Source organism: Oncorhynchus gorbuscha, unplaced genomic scaffold (assembly GCF_021184085.1).
Source record: "Oncorhynchus gorbuscha isolate QuinsamMale2020 ecotype Even-year unplaced genomic scaffold, OgorEven_v1.0 Un_scaffold_1021, whole genome shotgun sequence".
Classification (NCBI taxonomy): Eukaryota; Metazoa; Chordata; class Actinopteri; order Salmoniformes; family Salmonidae; genus Oncorhynchus; species Oncorhynchus gorbuscha.
In genome coordinates this window covers 200,135-223,443 of record NW_025745933.1, presented here as the reverse complement: position 1 = coordinate 223,443, position 23,309 = coordinate 200,135, and the positions used below count along the sequence as shown (strand labels likewise).

Sequence of the window (23,309 nt, the reverse complement as noted above, 5' to 3'; positions counted from 1 at the left end):
CGCGAACCAGGGACCTTCTGCACACATCAACAACAGTCACCCTCGAAGCGCCGTTACCCATCGCTCCACAAAAGCCGCGGCCCTTGCAGAGCAAGGTGAAACACTACTTCAAGGTCTCAGAGCAAGTGACGTAACCGATTGAAACGCTATTTAGCGCACACCGCTAACTAAGCTAGCCGTTTCACATCCGTTACACTCACCCCCTTTGACCTTCCTCCTTTTTTCCGCAGCAACCAGTAATCCGGGTCACGGCACCAATGTAACAGTATCATTTTCGCGAACCAGGGACCTTCTGCACACATCAACAACAGTCGCCCACGAAGCATCGTTACCCATCGCTCCACAAAGCCGTGGCCCTTGCAGAGCAAGGGGAAACACTACTTCAAGGTCTCAGAGCAAGTGACGTAACCGATTGAAACGCTATTTAGCGCACACCGCTAACTAAGCTAGCCGTTTCACATCCGTTACAGTTGCACAGGGTGGGGTTGAGACCCAGGGTCTCGAGCTTAATGACGAGTTTGGAGGGTACTATGGTGTTAAATTCTGCGCTGTAGTTGATGAGCAGCATTCTTACATAGGTATTCCTCTTGTCCAGCGTGGTTAGGGCAGTGTGATTGCGATTGCATCGTCTGTGGACCTATCGGGGCTGTATGCAAATTGTAGTGGGTCTAGGGTGTCAGGTATGGTGGAGGTGAAATGGTCCTTGACTAGTCTCTCAAAGCACTTCATGATGACAGAAGTGAGTGCAATGGGGCGATAGTCATTTTTTTCTTGGAACAGAAACAATGGTGGCCCTCTTGAAGCATGTGGGAACAGCAGACTGGGATAAGGATTGATTGAATATGTCCGTAAACACACCAGCTAGCTGGTCTGCGCATGCTCTGAGGATGCGGCTGATGCCATCTGGGCCAGCAGCCTTGTGAGGGTTAACACGTTTAAATGTTTTACTCAGGTTGGCTGCAGTGAAGGAGAGCCCGCAGGTTTTGGTAGCGGGCCGTGTCAGTGGCACTGTATTGTCCTCAAAGCGAGCAAAGAAGTTGTTTAGTTTGTCTGGGAGCAAGACGTTGTGGTCCGCGACGGGGCTGGTTTTCCTTTTGGAGTCCGTGATTGACTGTAGACTCTGCCACATACCTCTCATGTCTGAGCCGTTGAATTGCGACTACTTTGTCTCTGTATTGACACTTAGCTTGTTTGATTGCCTTGCGGAGGGAATAGCTACACTGTTTGTATTCGGTAATGTTTCCGGTCACCTTGCCCTGATTAAAAGCAGTGGTTCACGCTTTCAGTTTTGCGCGAATGCTGCCATCATCCACGGTTTCTGGTTGGGGAATGTTTTAATAGACGCTGTGGGTACAACATCACCGATGCACTTGCTAATAAACTCACTCACCGAATCAGCGTATTCATCAATGTTATTTTCCGACGATATGTGGAACATATCCCAGTCCACGTGATCGACACAGTGATCGACGCAATCTTGAAGTGTGGAATCCGATTGGTCGGACCAGCGTTGAACAGACCTGAGCACAGGCGCTTCCTGTTTTAGTTGCTGTCTGTAGACTGGGAGCAACAAAATGGAGTCGTGGTCAAATTTGCCGAAAGGATGGCGGGGGAGGGCTTTATATGGGTCGTGGAAGTTAGAATAACAATGATCCAGGGTTTTGCCAGCCCGGGTCGCGCATTCGATATACTGATAGAATTTAGGGAGCCTTGTTTTCAGATTAGCCTGGTTAAAATCCCCAGCTACAATAAATTCAGCCTCAGGATATGTGGTTTCCAGTTTACATAGAGTCAAATTAAGTTATTTTAGGGCCGTCAATGTGTCTGCTTGTGGGGGAATATACACGACTGATTATGATCGAAGAGAATTCTCTTGGTAGATAATACGGTCGACATTTGATTGTAAGGAATTCTAGGTCAGGTGAACAAAAGGACTTGAATTCCTGTACTTTGTTATGATCACACCCCGTCTCGTTAATCATAAGGCATACACCCCCGCCCTTGTTCTTACCAGAGAGATGTTTGTTTCTGTCGGCGCGATGCGTGAAGAAGCCAGGTGGCTGTACCGACTCTGATGACGTATCCAGAGTGAGCCATGTTTCCGTGAAACAAAGAATGTTACAATCTCTGATGTCTCTCTGGAAGGCAACCCTTGCTCGGATGTTGTCTACCTTGTTGTCATGAGACTGGATATTAGCGAGTAGTATGTTTGGGATCGGTGCGTGACCAGAAGACCGCTCCGCCTGCCCCTTCTATACTGTACTACTGGGACTATACTGAGGGACTATACTCACACACTGGATTCAACTAATCAACTCAAGCCTTTGAACTGAATAAGGTATGTGAGTGTGAGGGCAAAAACATACATGTACACCCTTTGGGACCAGGATTGGGGAACACTGCTGTACTGAAAGTCCTCCATCTTCAGAACTTCACTGCTGAAGTGCACATTATTTGGATTGTATACAGGGTGAAGAAACCAAGGTGGACATTTGTAATTTGATTGAACTATTCTTTAAATTACAGTTCCTTTGGAGTTACATTTAGTTAGAGGTGCATTTGCTCTAAGCATGTCCTATAAATAAATATTAATTTATTTTTCAAAGAAAACTGCTTTTGTCATCTCTTAAAGACTTTTTTTTACTTAAGTTCTTTAGTTTACACCACTGAGGAGGCGGCGGCGGCGGCATTAGTAGTAGCATCTACTGCCTTCTTGTGGCATGGGATAGGGCCATCCCAAGGATCCCGGAATGCACGGAAGGTTGCACTGTGGTAGTGGGGAACAGGAAGTTCGCGGCACGCGGGCACCATTCTTCAGAATAAAGAAAGCGCCAGAACGATGCAGTCAAGAAGATAACCTTTATATGTGTCCGTTTCAATTTACTACTACAGGTATGTAATAGCGCGTTTAAACTTTACAATGTCGAAAGAACATGTCATTCCATGCTAGGTAACAAATCCATTAAGGTATTGTCACGTTTGATGTGTAATTTTTGTCAAACCGAGTGAAGAATGTGGTTAACTATTTTACAAGTTACATAGCTAGAGACTTTGGGTTTGTCTGAGTGGATGTACATTTTTCTCAAGGTAATTTCATAAAGAATCCATTTATTTGAGATTTTTTGTTGATGCATGTTATTGGTTTTGTGTAAAATTAACGAGCTGGTAAAATGGCGGCCCCCTCTCGGTCTGTTACTGTAGTGTAAACCGGTAATACAATTGTCTTTTGATTGAAATAATACAATGAAGACGTGGTTGTTCAGGAAAATAGTAACAGTGCTGCCTAAAACAAACAGTGACCTTGCAATGTACTACATGGTTTTGGAGTCATTTTATGTCAATTTATGAAATCTACTATAAAGTGCTCTTACGTTGTGTGTCTAATGTGAATGAATTAATGTTTTCAAATCACATTTTGTCACATGAGCCGAATACAACAGGTGTAGACCTTAAAGTGAAATGCTTACTTACAAGCCCTTAACCAACAATGCATTTTTAAGAAAATACCTTAGAAAAAGTAAGAGAAGAATAATTAAAGAGCAGCATTAAATAACAATAGCAGAGCAATATACAGGGGGTACAGTCAATGTGTGGGGGGCACCGGTGTCGAGGTACTTATGTACATGTAGGTAGAGTTATTAAAGTGGCTATGCATAGATAAGAGAGTAGCAGCAGCGTGGGTGGGCGCAAATGAAAATAGTCTCAGTAGCCATTTGATTAGCTGTTCAGGAGTCTTGTGGCTTGGGGTTAGAAGGTGTTTAGAAGCCTCTTGGTCCTAAACTTGGTGCTCTGGTACCACTTGCTGTCCGGTAGCAGAGAGAACAGTCTATGACTTAGGGTGGCTGGAGTCTTGGACAATTTTAGGGCCTTCCTCCAACACCGCCTGGTTTTGAGGTCCTGGATGGCAGGAAGCTTGGCCCCGGTGATGTACTGAGCTGTACATACTACCCTCTGTAGTGCCTTGCAGTCAGAGGCCAAGCAGTTGCCATACCAAGCAGTGATGCAACCAGACAGGATGCTCTCGATGGTGCAGCTGTAGAACCTTTTGAGGATCTGAGAACCCATGCCAAATAGTTCCAGTCTCCTGAGAGGGAATAGGATTTGTCGTGCCCTCTTCACAATTGTCTTGGCGTGCTTGGGTGGCAGGGTAGCCTAGTGGTTAGAGCGTTACAAGTTTAAATCCCCGAGCTGACAAGGTACAAATCTGTCGTTCTGCCCCTGAACAGGCAGTTAACCCACTGTTCCTAGGCCGTCATTGAAAATAAGAATTTTTCTTAACTGACTTGCCTAGTTAAATAAAGGTAAAATTAAATTTAAAAAAAAAATGTTAGTTTGTTGGTGATGTGGACTCCACGGAACTTCAACCTGCTCCACTACAGCCCCAGTGTAGTACAATTCGATCTTAGTCCTAATGTTAGTCCTGTATTTGTTGTCAATGTTTAGCTACCTGAAATGAGATCCGTGCTTAATTTGGACAGGAGCTCACCGGAGCAGAATACTTACATTTCTACTGCTTGAGATCATGTTCTAAGTCGCTCTGGATAAGAGCGTCTGCTAAATGACTTAAATGTAAATGTAATGTTCCTCTTATAGAATATTAGCTCAAAAGTCATGTGTAGCTCCTGCTCCTAAATATAAACATTACCGGCACCCAAAATGAGCATGGGCACCTATTTCAGTCCAAGTCAAGCACTGAATTAGATAATTTAACAAGAAGAAATATAATATATATTTTAGGGAATAAAGTGCCAGAACTGTCAAGAAAATAACTCTTGTGTCTGTTTGTCTTTATTACTACAGACCGACTCAGATTAAGTCTGAGGCCGTTAACGTCAACAGTGAGGACAAACCCAGCCTGCCACTCTCCTTCCACACTGAGTACAAACCCAGCCTGCCACTCTCCTTCCACACTGAGTACAAACCCAGCCTGCCACTCTCCTTCCACACTGAGTACAAACCCAGCCTGCCACTCTCCTTCCACACTGAGTACAAACCTACAGTCACTGAGTCCTGATTGTGACAGTGGAGCCCAGTTTGCACTGCAGGATCCAGAGATGGCATCAGTGAAGCTGGAAGACTGCAGTCAAACACTGGAGCTGAATGTCAACATTAAAGATGAAGAAGAGGTTTCTCATGGTAAGAAGTTTGTTGTTCATTCCAACTTCCCACTGTGCATTAAAAGTTGCAGTAGAACTGTTTCATGATGAACTGTTTCAATGAGAAGGTAGATGCTATTTCATGCTACTGAGACCTGCATGGTTTGACACCAGTATTGTCAGCATTTGTTTTATTCACAGGGACATCTGGAGTGCTCAGAGTATTACATTTCTTCAATGTAACCTTTTATTTAACCAGGTAGGCCAGTTGAAAACATGTTCTCATTTACAACTGCGATCTGGCCAAGATAAAACAAAGCAGTGCGACACAAACAACAACACAGAGTTGCACATGGAATAAACAAACGTACAGTCAATAACACAATAGAAAAATCTATATGCAGTGTGTGCAAATGAGGTAAGTTAACAAATAGGCCATAGTGGCGAAGTAATTACAATTTAGCAATTAAACACTGGAGTGGTGTGAAATGGAGCAAAACATAAATAACAGTCTGGGGATGTGGTAGTTGGATGGGCTTTTTACAGATGGGCTATGTACAGGTGCAGTGATCTGTGAGCTGCTCTGACAGCTGGTGCTTAAAGTTAGTGAGGGAAATATGAGTCTCCAGCTTCATTGATTTTTGCAATTGCTCCAGTCATTGGTCGCCTTTCCTTCCAGTTCTCTGCTGCCGAAGGAGGAATTGGCTTTGAGGGTGACCAGTGAAATATACCTGCTGGAGCTCGTGCTGCTATGGTGACCCGTGAGCTGAGATAAGTTGGGCTTTACCTAACAAAGACTTATAGACGACCTGGAGCAAGTGGGTTTGGCGACAAATATGAAGCTAGGGCCAGCCAACGAGAGCATACAGGTCGCCGTGGTGGGTAGTATATGGGGCTTTGGTGTCAAAATGGATGGCACTGTGATAGTGCTGGAGGCTATTTTGTCAATTATATTGCGGAAGTCAAAAATCGGTAGGATAGTCAGTGTTATGAGGGTATGTTTGGCAGCATGAGTGAAGGAGGCTTTGTTGTGAAATAGGAAGCTGATTCTAGATTTAGTTTTAGATTGGAGATGCTTAATGTGAGTCTAGAAGGACGGTTTATAGTCTAACCAGACACCTAGGTATTTGTAATGGTCCACATTACAATGGTCCACTAAGTCAGAACCATCCAGAGTAGTGATGCTGGACAGGCGGGCAGGTGAGGGCAGTGATCGGCTGAAGAGCATGCATTTAGTTTTACTTGCATTTAAGAGCAGTTGGGAGGCCACAGAAGGAGAGTTGTATGGCATTGAAGCTCGTCTGGAGGTTAGGTAACACAGTGTCCAAAGAAGGGCCAGAAGTATACAGAATGGTTTCGTTTGCGTAGAGGTGGATCAGAGAATCACCAGCAGCAAGAGAGACATCATTGATGTATACAGAGAAGAGAGTCAGCCTGAGTATTGAACCATGTGGCACCCCCATAGAAACTGCCAGAGGTCCGGACAACAGGCCCTCCGATTTGACATACTGAATTCTATCAGAGAAGTAGTTTGTGAACCAGGCGAGGCAGTCATTTGAGAAACCAAGGCTGTTGAGTCTGCCCATAAGAATGTGGTGATTGACAGTCGAAAGCCTTGGCCAGGTCGATGAATACGGATGCACAGTATTGTCTCTTATCGATGGCGGTGATATCTTTTAGGACCTTGAGCGTGGCTGAGGTGCACTCATGACCAGCTCGGAAACCAGATTGCATAGCGGAGAAGGTACGGTGGGATTTGAAATAGTCTGTGATCTGTTTTTTAACTTGCCTTTCAAAGACCGTAGAAAGGCAGGGCAGGATAGATGTAGGTCTGTAACCGTTGGATCTAGAGTGTCTCCCCCTTTGAAGAGGGGGATGACCTTGGCAGCTTTCCAACCTTTGGAGATCTCAGACGATACGAAAGAGAGGTTGAACAGGCTAGTAATAGGGGTTGCAACAATTGCGGTGGATCATTTTAGAAAGAGAGGGTCCAGATTGTCAAGCCCAGCTGATTTGTAGGGGTACAGATTTTGCAGCTCTTTTAGAACATCAGCTATCTGGATTTGGGGGAAGGAGAAATGGGGGAGGCTTGATCAAGTTGCTGTGGGTGGTGCAGGGCTGTTGACTGGGGTAGGGGTAGCCAAGTGGTAGTAAATTTAAAGAAGTGAAGTAGACAAACTGCCAGTGTTTTAAAAGTTCTACATTACATTACATTTAAGTCATTTAGCAGACGCTCTTATCCAGAGCGACTAGCAGCCAACAAGTGCTCAGCATATGTGGGAACTCCTTCAAGACGGTTGGAAAGGAATTCCTCATGAAGCTGGTTGAGAGAATGAAAAGCTGTCATGAAGGCAAAGGGTGACTATTTGAAGAATCTCAAATATAAAATATACTTTGACTTAACTTTTTTTATTTTATTTACTACATGATTCCAAATGTGTAATTTCATAGTTGTGATGTATTCACTATTGTTCTATAATGAAGAAAATAGTAAAAATAAAGAAAAACCCTTGAATGAGTAGGTGTTCTAAAACGTTTGACCAGTAGTGTAAGAATTCAGACCCTTTGCTATGAGACTTGACGTTGAGCTCAGGTGCATCCTGTTTCCATTGATCATCCTAGAGACTCTTCTACAACTTAATTAGAGTCCACCGGTTATAAATGAAATTGATTGAACATGATTTGGAAAGGCACACACCTGTCTATATAAGATCCCGCGTGTCAGAGCAAAATCCAAGCCATGAGGTTGAAGGAATTGCCTGTAGAGCTCCATGAAAAGGGTTGTGTCGAGGCACAGATCTGGGGAAGGGAACCAATACATTTATGCAGCGTTGAAGGTCCCCAAGAACACAGTGGCCTCCATCGTTCTTATTTATATATATATATTTTACACATTCATTAGTTCCAAATAGAGCAATCAACAATCACAACCCCCCCCCCACACACACCCACCCCAACCCAAAGAAACATAACCAAACGCTAACAACAAAAGTCCTCACATTACCAATATTAAATAATAAAACCAAAGTACGGAGTAAAGGGTCTGAATTCTTATGTAAGTGTGATATTTCCATTTTTGTTTATCATATGGTTCAAATTGTTCATTTAAGTTACTTTTAGAAGCACTTAACATAAGGGCTGTGTTTGTCGTGGAAAATCGGTTCAAATATGACGCTTACAAGAACTGGTGAATTCAACAATAGACTTTTTAATACAACGTATTTTCAAGCCGGAGTGGTCCGCGGAACACACACCTTTTCAGAGCACCCGCTCTGATTTATACACATACAACATATATGAGTCCATCCCACATGTAAATGAAGTTACATCCCAATCCGTGCATCCTGCTTGTTCGGCCCAATAACGCTCATATCTGCTTTCCGTCAGATTATAATGATGACAAGACCCTTGCTTTGTCCCTGCACTCAGCTTAATGCGTTCTTCTGTATGTGTGTTATCTAGGGTCAGCAGACTATGTGTCTCCTCTGTTTTTAGCGTGCTCAGCTATACTAAAAATACTATACATTCCTCTATTTTCTAGGCTTGCTTTGTCCCTGCACTTAGCTCAATGTGTGTCTTTATCTTGGATCAGCAGACTGTGTCTCCCCTGTCATTCCTTCAGCATCTCCATGTCCTAAGAATATGTGAGTTATGTCTATAATCCATCAGTTGGTCATTTGGCTGACCCCCTCCTTTGTATATCCCTCTGACCTTGTGTATGGCGCCTAGGATAGCTGGACTATGTGTCGCCTTCTCTTCATGTGGTTGTCTAAGATCAGCAGACTATACATCTATGGCCTCCTCTGTTCTCCTCTCCTATACAATAGACAATGCATTTTACCAGAATGGCAAATGCACTCTATATGTGTATCTCTCTCTTGTGTTACAGTATTTATGTTCCTCCATATATGTACATAATTTCTACCAAATGTTTCGTGTAGGCTTACCCTGGCGTGATGTTTTGATAACTGTGTACATTTCTCTTGGACAAGGTGACTTATCAATATATTAGACTGTATTTCTTCTCTGATTTGAAAACGGTGATTAGTGTCAAAGTAGACGTCATGCTAAACTACAAATCCCTGCAAGCTCCTGCACATCATCTCTAGCTGACACCTTTGCTAACAGGTATTGTGTCAATTTAAAACTTGCACAAGACAGTTCAGAGAATTGTCAATTTAAATACATTTAGCCTATTTATTCATTACTAAATTTGGTTAACATTATTTAATCCAGAGATCCTTACCTTTTTGTCTCGATTTGGCAGTCTTGTCTAGACCATCAGAATTTTGTAGTTGTTTATTATAGCCACATTAGCAGCTAATTACATGTCATTTTTGTGGGGGTAAATACAGGCAAATATATTGATGATTTTGTCCTAGAGAGATTTACATGGTTATCAAAACACCAGGGTAGGCCTACATGAAACACAGCCCTTGTTTAAGTGTTTCTAAAATCCCCTATGAGAGAAATTATTGGAACCATTTTCCTATTTGACTGCTATGTGTTTTGCGAATTAGGATTTATACTGTGGTACTCGATTGGTATACAGCTACCCGAAGCTAGTGAGGTGTGGATGAGCTGAGGCACGTGGTAAAATGCTTCATTAAGGTGGGCTTTTTATCATTTATAGCCACGGTTGTCAATTGCACTGCAGAAATGGATCATTATTGCTCTCAAATTTTGTACACAAATTTGTGTACATCCTTTTTAGCGAGATTTTCTCCTTTGCCAAGATAATCCTTCCACCTGACAGGTGTGGCATATCAAGAAGCTGATTAAATGGCATGATCATCATTACACAGATGCACCTTGTGCTGGGGACAAGAGTAGCTGAGTAGGGGCTGCCTTGGCAGCAGCTAATGGGGATCCCTAATAAATACAAAAATGCCACTCATATAATGGGAAAGGCCATCTCAAGGATCTCTGAATGCACGGACGATTGCACCGAAGATTTTTTTTTTGCTTAGGGTAAAGTCTACAAAACTTAGTCCACTCTTGTTTATAACAGATTTTAGTTCTGGGAACAGAAAACTGTATCGGATGTTTCATTGACCAGAACATTTGCTGAATGTCGGCCAAAGACCTCTTCTCACACTGCCGCCATCTTCTCACACTGCCGGCCAGTGGGCTCATCCATAGTTGGTATACTCATTACCATAGTTGGTATACTCATTACCATAGTTGGTGTACTCACTACCATAGTTGGTGTACTCACTACCATAGTTGGTGTACTCACTACCATAGTTGGTGTACTCACTACCATAGTTGGTGTACTCACTACCATAGTTGGTGTACTCACTACCATAGTTGGTGTACTCACTACCATAGTTGGTGTACTCATACCATAGTTGGTGTACTCACTACCATAGTTGGTGTACTCACTACCATAGTTGGTGTACTCACTACCATAGTTGGTGTACTCACTACCATAGTTGGGGTACTCACTACCATAGTTGGTAGTGAGTGGAAAGTTCTGGGCAGGCACGCAACCTTCTTCAGAATAAAGATATGGGCAGAACTGTGATGTTAAGAAGACAATATTTGTGTCTCTATTTTTTACTACTGGTATGTAATAACATGTTTATACTGTCTAATATCAAAAGAACATGTAATACCATGCTAGGTAACAAATCCATTCAGGTAATAACACGTTTGGTATTTTTTATTTTTACTATTGATTTTTGATACAATAATAAAGTGAAGACACGGTTATTCAGGAAAATAGTACATAGTTCTGCCCAATACATACTGCAACCTTGTACTAAATGGTAATTTATGCATTTATGTGAATTGAGGAAATCTACTATAGATTAAGTACACTTAAGTTGTGTAGCCTGATTTTAGAGTGTATACTTTGTCTAATGTGAAGGAATCCATGTTTTGTTGTCAATGCTTAGCTACCAGATCTATTGAAATGGGATCAGTGCTTGACTTGGACAGTTCACCTCAAATGTCTACTGTTTGAGCTCATGTTCCTCTTCTAGAATATTACCTCAACAGTATTGTGGAGCTGCTGCACCTAAATATAAACAGTACCGGTATCTATTTCAGTCCAAGTTAAGCACTGAATTAGATCAATTAACAATAACTAATATAATATGTTTTTAGAGAATAAAGAAAGTGCCAGAACTGTCTTAGAAAATAACTTTTTGTCTGTTGTTCATTGTTACTACAGGACTAGAATTAAGTCTGAGGCCGGTAACATCAACAGTGAGGACAAACCCAGCCTGCCTCTCTCCTTCCACACTGAGTCCAAACCCACAGTCACTGGGTCCTGATTGTTACAGTGGAGCCCAGTTTGCACTGCAGGATCCAGAGATGGCATCAGTGAAGCTGGAAGACTGCAGTCAAACACTGGAGCTGAATGTCAACATTAAAGATGAAGAAGAGGAGGAGAAGATTGGAACATGTGTTTCTCGTGGTAAGAGCAGGTTCTAACTAAGTTTATTCATTCCAACTTCCCACTGTGTATGAAAAGTTGCAGTAGAACTGTTTCATGATGAACTGTTTCAATGAGAAGGTAGATGTTACTTCATGCTACTGACACTTGCATGGTTTGACACCAGTATTGTCAGCATTTGTTTTATTCACTGGGATATCAGAGTGTCGACTAAAGAAGTGAAGTAGTGAAGTGGCTCATAATGTCCACAACCATTACCATAGTTTTAGCTTTAAACTTTTACCCACTTGTAGAATAGTTTTATTCCCCCTTTGATTGTACAACCTACTCATATGAATACATATTTCACCTGATACAGCAAGAAGAAGACTGGCCACCCCTCTGAGCCTGGTTCCTCTCTACGTTACTTCCTAGGTTTCTGCTTTCTAGGGAGTTCTTTTGGGCCCACTGCTTTAACATATGCATTACTTGCTCTTTAGGATTTTAGGCTGGGTTTCTGTTAAGCTGTTTGACAACTTTGGATGTAATAGGGCTTCATAAAATACATTTGATTGACATGTACAGTGGGGAGAACAAGTATTTGACACACTGCCGATTTTGCAGGTTTTCCTACTTACAAAGCATGTAGAGGTCTGTAATTTTTATCATAGGTACACTTCAACTGTGAGAGACTTAATCTGTGAGACTTAATCTTAAAACAAAAATCCAGAAAATCACATTGTATGATTTTTTTTTTTTTAAGTAAATCATTTGCATTTTATTGCATGACATAAGTATTTGATACACCAGAAAAGCAGAACTTAATATTTGGTACATAACTTTTGTTTGCAATTACAGAGATCATACGTTTCCTGTAGTTCTTGATCAGGTTTGCACACACTGCAGCAGGGATTTTGGCCCACTCCTCCATACAGACCTTCTCCAGATCCTTCAGGTTTCGGGGCTGTCGTTGGGCAATACGGACTTTCAGCTCCCTCCAAAGATGTTCTATCGGGTTCATGTCTGGAGACTGGCTAGGCCACTCCAGGACCTTGAGATGCTTCTTACGGAGCCACTCCTTAGTTGCCCTGGCTGTGTGTTTTGGGTCGTTGTCATGCTGGAAGACCCATCCACGACCCATCTTCAATGCTCTTACTGAGGGAAGGAGGTTGTTGGCCAAGATCTTGCGATACATGGTCCCATCCATCCTCCCCTCAATACGGTGGTCGTCCTGTCCCCTTTGCAGAAAAGCATCCCCAAAGAATTATGTTTCCACCTCCATGCTTCACAGTTGGGATGGTGTTCTTGGGGTTGTACTCATCCTTCCTCTTCCTCCAATCACGGCGAGTGGAGTTTAGACCAAAAAGCTCTATTTTTGTCTCATCAGACCACATGACCTTCTCCCATTCCTCCTCTGGATCATCCAGATGGTCATTGGCAAACTTCAGACGGGCCTGGACATGCGCTAGCTTGAGCAGGGGGACCTTGCGTGCGCTGCAGGATTTTAATCCATGACGGCGTAGTGTGTTACTAATGTTTTTTTTGAGACTGTGGTCCCAGCTCTCTTCAGGTCATTGACCAGGTCCTGCCGTGTAGTTCTGGGCTGATCCCTCACCTTCCTTAATGATCATTGATGCCCGGCAAGGTGAGATCTTGCATTTAGCCCCAGACCGAGGGTGATTGACCATCTTGAAATTCTTCCATTTTCCAATATTTGCGCCAACAGTTGTTGCCTTCTCACCAAGCTGCTTGCCTATTGTCTTGTAGCCCATCCTAGCCTTGTGCAGGTCTACAATTTCATCCCTGATGTCCTTACACAGCTCTCTGGTCTTGGCCATTGTGGAGAGGTTGGAGCCTGTTTGATTGAGTGTGTGGATAGGTGTCTTTTATACAGGTAACGAGTTCAAACCGGTGCAGTTAATACAGGTAATGAGTGGAGAACAGGAGGGCTTCTTAAAGAAAAACTAACAGGTCTGTGAGAGCCGGAATTCTTACTGGTTGGTAGGTGATCAAATACTAATGCAAATCAATTACTTAAAAATCATGTGATTTAATGGATTTTTGTTTCAGATTCCTATGATAAAAATGACAGAATTCTACATGCTTTGTAAGTAGGAAACACTGCAGATTTTGCAGGTTATCAAATACTTGTTCTCCCCACTGTATATCACACCAACTGACTGGTTCTTCTGATGTTGTTCACACAGGAGACCATGTTGAGACATTCTCTACATCCAGAGAGCAACAGCAGGAAGATCACAGACCTAAGAGGTCTCACCACTGCCCACATTGTAAAGAGATTTTCCCAATTCTTTCAAAGCTAAAAATACACCAAAAAATTCACACAGTTGAGAATCTGTATTCCTGTACTGACTGTGGGAAGAATTTCACAACATCAAAGGCTCTGACAGGTCATCAGAGAGTGCACACAGGAGAGAAGCCTTACTCCTGCTCTGACTGTGGGGCGAGTTTCTCTCAACTGGGCACCTTAAAACAACATGAACGTTTTCACAAAGGCTCTGACTGTGGAAAGAGTTTTTCTCAACTGGGCTACTTAAAAACACATGAATGTGTCCATACAGGAGTGAAGCTTTACTCCTGCTCTGACTGTGGAAAGACTTTCTCTCAACTGGGCCACTTAAAAACACATGAACGGATACATACAGGAGAGAAGCCTTACTCCTGCTCAGACTGTGTAAAACGCTTCACAACAGCATCTCAGCTAAAAGTTCATCATAGAACACACACAGGAGAGAAGCCTTATTCTTGCTCTGACTGTGGGGCGACTTTCTCTCAACTGGGCACCTTAAAAACACATGAACGGATACATACAGGAGAGAAGCCTTACTCCTGCTCAGACTGTGTAAAACGCTTCACAACAGCATCTCAGCTAAAAGGTCATCAGAGAACACACACAGGAGAGAGGCCTTACTCCTGCTCTGACTGTGGAAAGGGTTTTTCTCGACTGGACTACCTGAAAACTCATGAACATATACATACATGTACATAGGTAGCCTAGTGGTTAGCGCATTGGGCCATTAACTGAAAGGTTGCTGGATCGAATCTCCGAGCGACCAAAGGACAATAAATCCACAACGGAGGCTTACTCCCCACTAAACAATGAGACAGACATGGCGGGAGGCACATGCAACAATGTGACACTTACAGAACTTACCCGGGCTTTGGGGGAGCTACGTGTTGCTATAGCTGAGGATCTTAAGGCCACTATTGCTGAACTGGACACCAAAATCGAGAGCATCATTCGAACGGTCGCTTCGCATGGCCAGAGTATTGTGGACCTTGAGAAAGCTTCTGAATTCAACGTTGGTAGGATCGACGAGTTAGAGAAGCTATGCACGTCATTGCAGGATACTGTGCAGAGGCATTCTGTGAAAGTGGTGGACCTGGAGGGCCGATCCAGACGTAATAACCTTCGCGTTGTTGGTCTGGCAGAGGGAGTGGAGGCGAGCTCTCGCCCCACCGACTTCTTCGCCAAGCTATTGAAGGATGCAATGGGATCGGATGTTTTGGATTTGGATCCCCAGCTGGACCGCGCACATCGCTCCCTTGTCCCAGTGCCTGGACCGGGCCAACGTCTTCGCCCAGTAATCATCTGTTGTCACAGTTTCAAGACCAAGGATCTTATCCTGCGTGAAGCTTGAATGAGGGGCAACCTGTCACATAAAGGGCATCCATTCCGTGTATATGAGGATTATGCGCCCGACGTGGCAAAGCATCGCGCCGACTACAGAGATGTCATGACCAAACTCTACAAACTCCATCTTCGCCCAGCCTTACTCTTCCCTGCAAGACTAAGAATTACCCCGCCTTCCGGTGAGAAGATTTGACTCTCCCCGGTTTTGGACGCAGAGAACTTTATCCGGGGATATACACCAATCCCCCGTACAGGTTAGAGTGCCTTGTCATTGCGTGTTAGGGCCTGCTCATGGACTCGAATCCATACTATACCATATTGGGTGAAAACGTATTAAACGGGCTCAACAAGGGCTACCGAGCATGTAGTAAGAGGCTGAGCAGACCAATGAATGGCGGTCGGAGCTCTCATTTAACGTTAAATTCACTTTCATCCCGGCGGTGCTCAGCGATGCATATTTTTTACTTCCAGGTTTGATCACTGACACCTTCGGATGGATCTACTTATATTCCCACACTTTTGTTTTGTTTCGTTATTTATTTTACAATCCTTATATTATTCTTACTACCATACCATTTATATATTGCTTGCAGGGGACTGGGGGTGATGGGTGGGAGGGGGCAGACACCTGGTTGGCAGGTTGATGTTTTGTGCCGTTCTGCCTTTGTCTGGCCGTGGGCCTCTCTCCCGGCCCTCTGCAGTGTTTATGTCCGTGTAGGTGTGCGTACATATAATTGCTATTTGTACTCTATTACTATTTTCTCTTAGCATTTTAGTATTATGTATGTGTATATTTTAAATCAGTGTAGATTGTTATTCTGGGATATGAATGTTGGTATGTGTATATGTGCATATGGATGTATATACATATTCTTTAAATATATTTTTTTATATATGATTTCTTTGTGTGGATATGTATACATACATGTATATGTGTGTGTGTATGCATGTGTGTATGTATATATAGGTGTGTGTGTGTGTGTGTGTGTGTGTGTGTGTGTATATTTTTTTATTTTTTTTTATTTTTTTATTAAACATATTTTTTTTTTATGGGGGGAACGTTTAATTTAACAATTCCTTGTTCCGATCTCCTGACCCACAGTATGTAAAGGTACGGCTGACTATGTCGGTTGCGGATGGTTTATTTTTTGACCGGCAGTGCTTAGCAATATAATCTCGAGGCTATATCTTGCTTATCTCTGGGATTGACCCAGGATGATGCTTAAATGCGCAATATGTTTAAATTGCAACTTATTCGGTTTAGGTTTATTAGATGCTAACTGAACACTTACCTCGCGGGAGCCTTCTCAGTTCATATGTTAGTAGAAGTTCTAGAATAGTGAGAGGTGAACGTATAGTTGGGATTTTATTTTTGTTTTACCTCTTGTTCGAGGTCGCGCCGTGCTTTTTTGGCATCGGCCAGACAATGTTTATTATTTTTATTTTTCCTTTTTTTTTCTCTCCTGTTTGTACATGCCTGTTAAATGTGGGTTGATGGGGGGGGGGGAGTAAAGGTGCTTGCAGGGGGAGTGGGAAGTAAAGGTGCTTGCAGGGGGGGAGGGGTGGGTTGGATACTGCTCGGGTGTAGGTGCTACATATGCTGATCGTGATGGTTTGGTGTGCTTTCTTACCTTTTTTATCAAGTTACATGGTATGCAGGCCACCATAGGAACTACAAACGAGAGGAGGGCGGGGCTAACATTCACTTCCTGGAATGTCAAGGGTTTAAACGAACCAATTAAGAGGGGCAAGGTCCTAGCCCACTTGAAAGCACTCTCGTCTGATATTATATTTTTGCAAGAAACTCATCTGAAGAATAACTCTCATAGCAGACTTAAGTGTAGGTGGGTGGGGCAAGTGTATCACTTTAACTTCTCTGCCAAAACGAGAGGCACAGCGATTCTGGTACGGAAAGTATTTCCCTTTCTACATAAAACCACTATTGAGGATAAAGAGCGTCGGTATGTGATTGCAATAGGAGAAATCCACTCTACCTCAGTAACTCTACTAAATATCTATGGGCCAAACATTGACAACCCCTCTTTTTTCAAAAGAGTCCTTGCCCTGATTCCAGATATCTCCCATACTAACCTGGTCATTGGAGGGGACCTTAACTGTGTGCTAGACCAATATTTGGATAGATCCTCTACCCGGCGAACCCCTACCTCCTATTCAAGCGAATTCTTGAATACCTACATAAAAAAATTGAACTTATTTGATATATGGAGGATCGCTAACCCTACGGGTAGGGAATACTCCTTTTACTCTCATGTTCACAAGGTTTACACTCGAATTGACTACTTTTTTTTGGATGCTAGACTACTCCCCTATACCTGTAATGTGAGGTATCATGATATTATAATCTCGGACCACAGTCCACTCACCTTCTCCCTGAGATTGGGTGGCATTGTACCAAACGAGAGGGTCTGGAGGTTAAATCCTCAGCTCCTCACAGAACCAACATTCTGTGAATATCTTAAAGACCAAATTACATTTTCTTTTGATACCAACGACAACACAGAGACCTCCCCAGCATTATTGTGGGAAGCACTGAAGGCTTATCTGAGAGGCTGTATCATCTCCTTTCAGGCTGCCAGGAGTAGGCAAAACAGAGGAAAACTGGAGGGACAAAATCACTTACTGGATAGGGAGAATGCTAGCCACCCATCTATGGAGAAACATAAAAAAATTACCTCTTTAAAATGTGAATATAATCAGATTCTCTCAGCTAAAATTGCTAAATCTTTTCTCTATGCCAAGCAAAAATATTTTGAGTTTGGTGACAAACCACACAAATTACTCGCCAGACATCTTCGAAAAAATGTGAGTGACCGAATGATTCACAGGGTTAAATCTACATCTGGGGAATTACTCTCTTCCCCCCAAGACATCAATGAGAGATTCCGGCAGTTTTATGAGACTCTATATACATCTAAAGCGGATCCTAACCCCTTAATTATGCAAACATTTTTGGAGGACTGTAATTTTCCTGCCCTGAACCAGGAAGATTCTAACTTCCTGAATAAGGAAATATCTCTTGATGAAATTTGAGAAACAATTAAATCTCTAAAGAGTGGCAAGACCCCGGGCCCAGATGGATACCCTGGTGAATTCTATAAAACATTCAGCAACATGCTCTCTCCCTACCTGCACAAAATGTTGGTTCAGGCCAATTAGGATGGAGCTCTCCCTTCTACTTTGGATGAAGCGTTCATTACAGTTATACATAAGAAGGGTAAAGATCCAGAAGAGGTAGGGTCATACAGACCAATATCTCTCCTTAATACAGACCAAAAGATTCTAGCAAAAACTCTGGCTAACAGGCTTAGCACTTTAATTGGCAAATTGGTCCATTCGGATCAGACCGGCTTTATCCCTAACAGAAACTCATTCTTCAATCTCAGGCGCCTCTTCAATATTATGTATTCTCAGAGGTTACCCAACGTGGACCTTGCCGTCATATCTCTTGACGCTGAAAAGGCCTTTGACCAGTTGAGTGGCCCTATCTATTCAAGGTCCTACAGAAATGTCATATTGGAGATAGGTTCATGAATTGGATCCAGCTTTTATATAGGAACCCCTGTGCCAGAATACTCACTAACCAATCATTGTAGCCCCGATTTAACCTGTTACTCCTACCCCCTACTTTTTTGAACATTCTGTTAAAAATCGCGCAACATTTCAGCGCCCTGCTACTCATGCCAGGAATATAGTATATGCATATGATTAGTATGTGTGGATAGAAAACACTCAGACATTTATAAAACTGGTTAAATCACGGCTGTGACTATAACAGAACGTGCGTTTCATCGAAAAGTGCAGGAAAATCTGATCACTGAAAATGGAAAAATATATCCATGCGCCACTTGAACCCATTGATAAAGGTGAACCACATTAAATGGGGCCGAGGTTGCAATACCTACAGCTTCCACACGATGCTGTCACCCCGCTCCTCCGCTCTCTCCACTGGCTTCCAGTTGAAGCTCGCATCCGCTACAAGACCATGGTGCTTGCCTACGGAGCTGTGAGGGGAACGGCACCTCAGTACCTCCAGGCTCTGATCAGGCCCTACACCCAAACAAGGGCACTGCGTTCATCCACCTCTGGCCTGCTCGCCTCCCTACCACTGAGGAAGTACAGTTCCCGCTCAGCCCAGTCAAAACTGTTCGCTGCTCTGGCCCCCAATGGTGGAACAAACTCCCTCACGACGCCAGGACAGCGGAGTCAATCACCACCTTCCGGAGACACCTGAAACCCCACCTCTTTAAGGAATACCTAGGATAGGATAAGTAATCCTTCTCACCCCCCTTTAAGATTTAGATGCACTATTGTAAAGTGACTGTTCCACTGGATCTCATAAGGTGAATGCACCAATTTGTAAGTCGCTCTGGATAAGAGCGTCTGCTAAATGACTTAAATGTAAATGTAAATGTCAACAGTCTTGTCATTTGCCTACGATTTGTTTCTTGGTCAAACGGACACAAGGCAGCGCCTTTCTTCCGGTCACTGACCGGATATTTTGGTTGAGATTTACCCGGACATTATTTCCAGACGTACAGCTATAGAATATACATCGCCTCGTGATCAATTAGATCGCTTATTAACATTTACTAATACCTAAAGTTGCATTACAAAAGTATTTCGAAGTGTTTTGTGAAAGTTTATCGTCGACTTTTTTAATTTAAATAAATGACGTTACGTTATAAAACGCTATTTTTTTCCTTGATCACACAGTCTTCATAGATCGATATCTAGGCTATATATGGACCGATTTTAATCGGAAAAAAGACCCAATAGTGATGTTTATGGGACATCTAGGAGTGCCAACAAAGAAGATGGTCAAAGGTAATGAATGTTTTATATTTTATTTGTGAGTTTTGTGTAGCGCCGACTATGCTAATTATTTTGTTTACGTCCCCTGCGGGTCTTTTGGGGTGTTAAATGCTATCAGATAATAGCTTCTCATGCTTTCGCCGAAAAGCATTTTAAAAATCTGACTTGTTGCCTGGATTCACAACGAGTGTAGCTTTAATTCAGTACCCTGCATGTGTATTTTAATGAACGTTTGAGTTTTAACGAGTGCTATTAGCGTTTAGCGTAGCGCATTTGCATTTCCAGATGTTTAGATGGGATGCCTGTGTGTCGGGTAGGAGCAAGAGGTTAACCTCAACAGGGGGACAAGGCAGGGTTGTGCGCTTTCGCCTATGCTCTTCGCCCTAATTATCGAACCGCTCGCTCAGACGATTAGATCTCATGCAGCAATACACGGCTATAATACTAAAGATACTCTAAATAAGATCTCCCTATACGCAGATGACATCCTTCTTTACATTACATTACATTTACATTTAAGTCATTTAGCAGACGCTCTTTAGCAGACGCTCTTCTCTATGTAACAGAACCCCAGGCTAGTATCCCAGCTATTCTTGATGTGATCAATTTGTTTGGTACCTTCTCGGGATACAGAATAAATTGGAACAAGAGTGAATTAATGCCCATACGGTCGCAAAATACCTCCTGGCTAGAACATCTCCCATTTAAGTTATCTTCAGAAATATTTACCTACCTAGGAATTGTAGTTACCAAACAATACTCCTTACTATTTAAAGAGAATTTCCCCTCTCTGATACAAAAACTCAAAGCAAACATACTATTTTGGAGAACTCTCCCAATTTCTCTGCTCGGAAGAATTAATGCCATTAAAATGGTCTTCCTCCCACAACTGCTCTACCTATATCAGAACATCCCAGTATTCATACCTAAATCCTTTCATAAACAACTGGACTCAATTATCAATCCTTTCATCTGGGATTATAAAACACACAGGATAGGTAAAAAACACCTCTGTAAATCCAAGCTGGAAGGAGGATTGTCTCTCCCAAATTTGATATTTTATTACTGGGCCGCGTTGTTACGTTTCTGTTGGATGACGTACTTCAGGCATCCAGCTGGCTTAGTATGGAGCGGGAGGAGTGTCACCCCTTCTCTATTGGCGCTGTGATTTTGTCGCCTGTCAATCTGGAGATGTCACTTTATTGTAACAATCCTATTTCACATAGCACAGTCCGAATCTGGAAGCAAATTAAAGTTCACTTTGAGCTTAGACCAATGTCATTCATGCTCCCTGTCGCCAGGAATCCCTCCTTTGCCCCTTCTAACCTTGATAACACCTTTTGAGCGATGGGGAGAGTTGGGGATAAGTACCATGGGGGATTTATACATAGAAGGGACCTTTGCTTCCTTTGAGTTGCTGAGGGAAATTTATAATCTTCCCAGAAGTAATTTTTTCAGATACCTACAAATTAGAGACTATGTTAGAAAACACCTCCCAACATTTGAGAATGCTAAACCTTCCATGTTTGACGGATGCATAAAAATATGCCTCACCTCAGAAACTGATATCGCGTCTATATGATGCTTTTCAATCTGTTAGCACACCTTCTACAGATGCCATCAAGGCAAAATGGGAGGAAGAACTAGGGACTGACATCTCGGTGGCAGACTGGGAAGAGAGCTTGAAGTATATCCACACATGCTCCATTAATTCCAGACATCGTCTCATACAATTCAAGATTACACTATTCCAAAACTAAACTGCATAGGATATTTCCTTACACATCCCCTACTTGTGATAAATGTCAGGCTACGCAGGGTACACTACTCCACTGCTTTGCCCTATGCTCTAGCTTGCATGGTTATTGGTGTGGAATTTTTGGGAAGTTTTGGAGACTTAAATAGATCCAGACCCGTTTCTGATAATCCTGGGAGTATCGGAGTCCCTAAACGGATGAACCAACCCCCAAAAACAACTAATCTCGTACGGTCTCATCTCGGCAAAAACACTAATCTTGTTGTTTTGGAAAAGGAGGGAAGCGCCCTCTACCAAATGATGGCTCAGTGAATTGGCAAACACTGTACACTTAGAAAGAATTAGATATATTCTGAACAATAAATTATCAACATTTGATCAAATCTGGCAGCCTTTCCTCTCCTACTTGGACGAGTCGACACTGTGAATTTGTACTTAACGCACTCTCAATTGTAATATTTTAATCTACCTTTGGGCAGCATGTGCTGGCCCTGCCACCCGAGCAGTTGGGAGGTTTTTTTGGGGGCATCTTCCCTCTTTCTTTCTACGTGTCCTTGTTTTGTATGTCGTGTTTTGTATTATTTGTTCTGCACCCAGAACTCTGGGTCTTGTTGTTCCTGTATGCTCTTTTATGTTTAGATAAGAATTGTATACCTGTCTTGTATACCTATACACCATTCTTGTGTGTGTTTAATAAAGATATTTGAAACAAAAAAAAGACACCAATGTATACATAAAGGAGAGAAGCTTCATCAGTATCCTCTGTGAGACGTCTCACAATGGAGCCTGATGCTTGACTGGGTGGTACTGCTTCCCTCTGCAGTTTTCTGTGGGAATGAGCTGGTAGACACATCATTAAGGACACCTGTTATTTCCATGATGTAGACTGACCAGGTGAACTCAGGTGAAAGCTCTGTTCCTCAATGATGTAGTTTTTGTGTATTTATTATGGATCCTCATTAGCTTCCAGCAAAAAAACAAAGTGCGGTTGCAGTGAGCTGAGGAATGAAAACACTGGTCCTGCTGTGTCATGCTGATGGGAGGACTAGGGTATGGAGGAAACCACGAGTACAATAATCCCTGCTGTGTGTCAACATTGCAGGCTGGTGGTGATGGTGTGGAGTGTGTTCTCATGCCACACACTGGGCCCCTTGATGATAAAAGTGGAGCAATGTTTGAATACCACAGGATATCTAAACATCATTGCCAATCAGGTGCATCCCTTAGATTTTTTTTCAGCAGGATTATGCCCCATGGCACAACGCTTGTCCAGGAATGGTTCCAAGAACATGACAGTGAATTCAGTTTACTGCAGTGGCCTGACGAGTCACCAGATCTCAATCCAATTGTTCATCTGTGGGAGGAGATGGAAGGAGCTATTCGGAGTAGAGATCCACTCCCAGCCAACTTGAAATAATTGTGGGAAGCATTCAACATGAGCCAGAATCCCTGTGGAACACCAACACTTTGGGAGTCCATGCCCTGATGAACTGAGGCTCTTCTGAGGACAAAAGAAGGTGCAACTTGACATTGGGAAGGTGTTCCTAATGTTTTGTACACTCCGTGTATATCAGATAAAGATGTTGT

At 42.8% G+C, this 23,309-nt stretch overlaps 1 protein-coding gene across 1 annotated transcript in view; it reads left to right on the top strand.

The window, feature by feature from the left end:
* Positions 1 to 5,078: 5,078 nt before the first annotated feature.
* LOC124021014 (gastrula zinc finger protein XlCGF26.1-like) overlaps positions 5,079 to 23,309 on the top strand; it is a 100,884-nt gene continuing 82,653 nt past the window's right edge. Inside the window, exons 1-2 of the mRNA XM_046336326.1 lie at positions 5,079 to 5,136; positions 11,275 to 11,520. Coding sequence (XP_046192282.1) covers positions 11,418 to 11,520 — 103 coding nt within the window. The 5' untranslated portion in view covers positions 5,079 to 5,136; positions 11,275 to 11,417. The remainder of the gene's footprint in view (positions 5,137 to 11,274; positions 11,521 to 23,309) is intronic.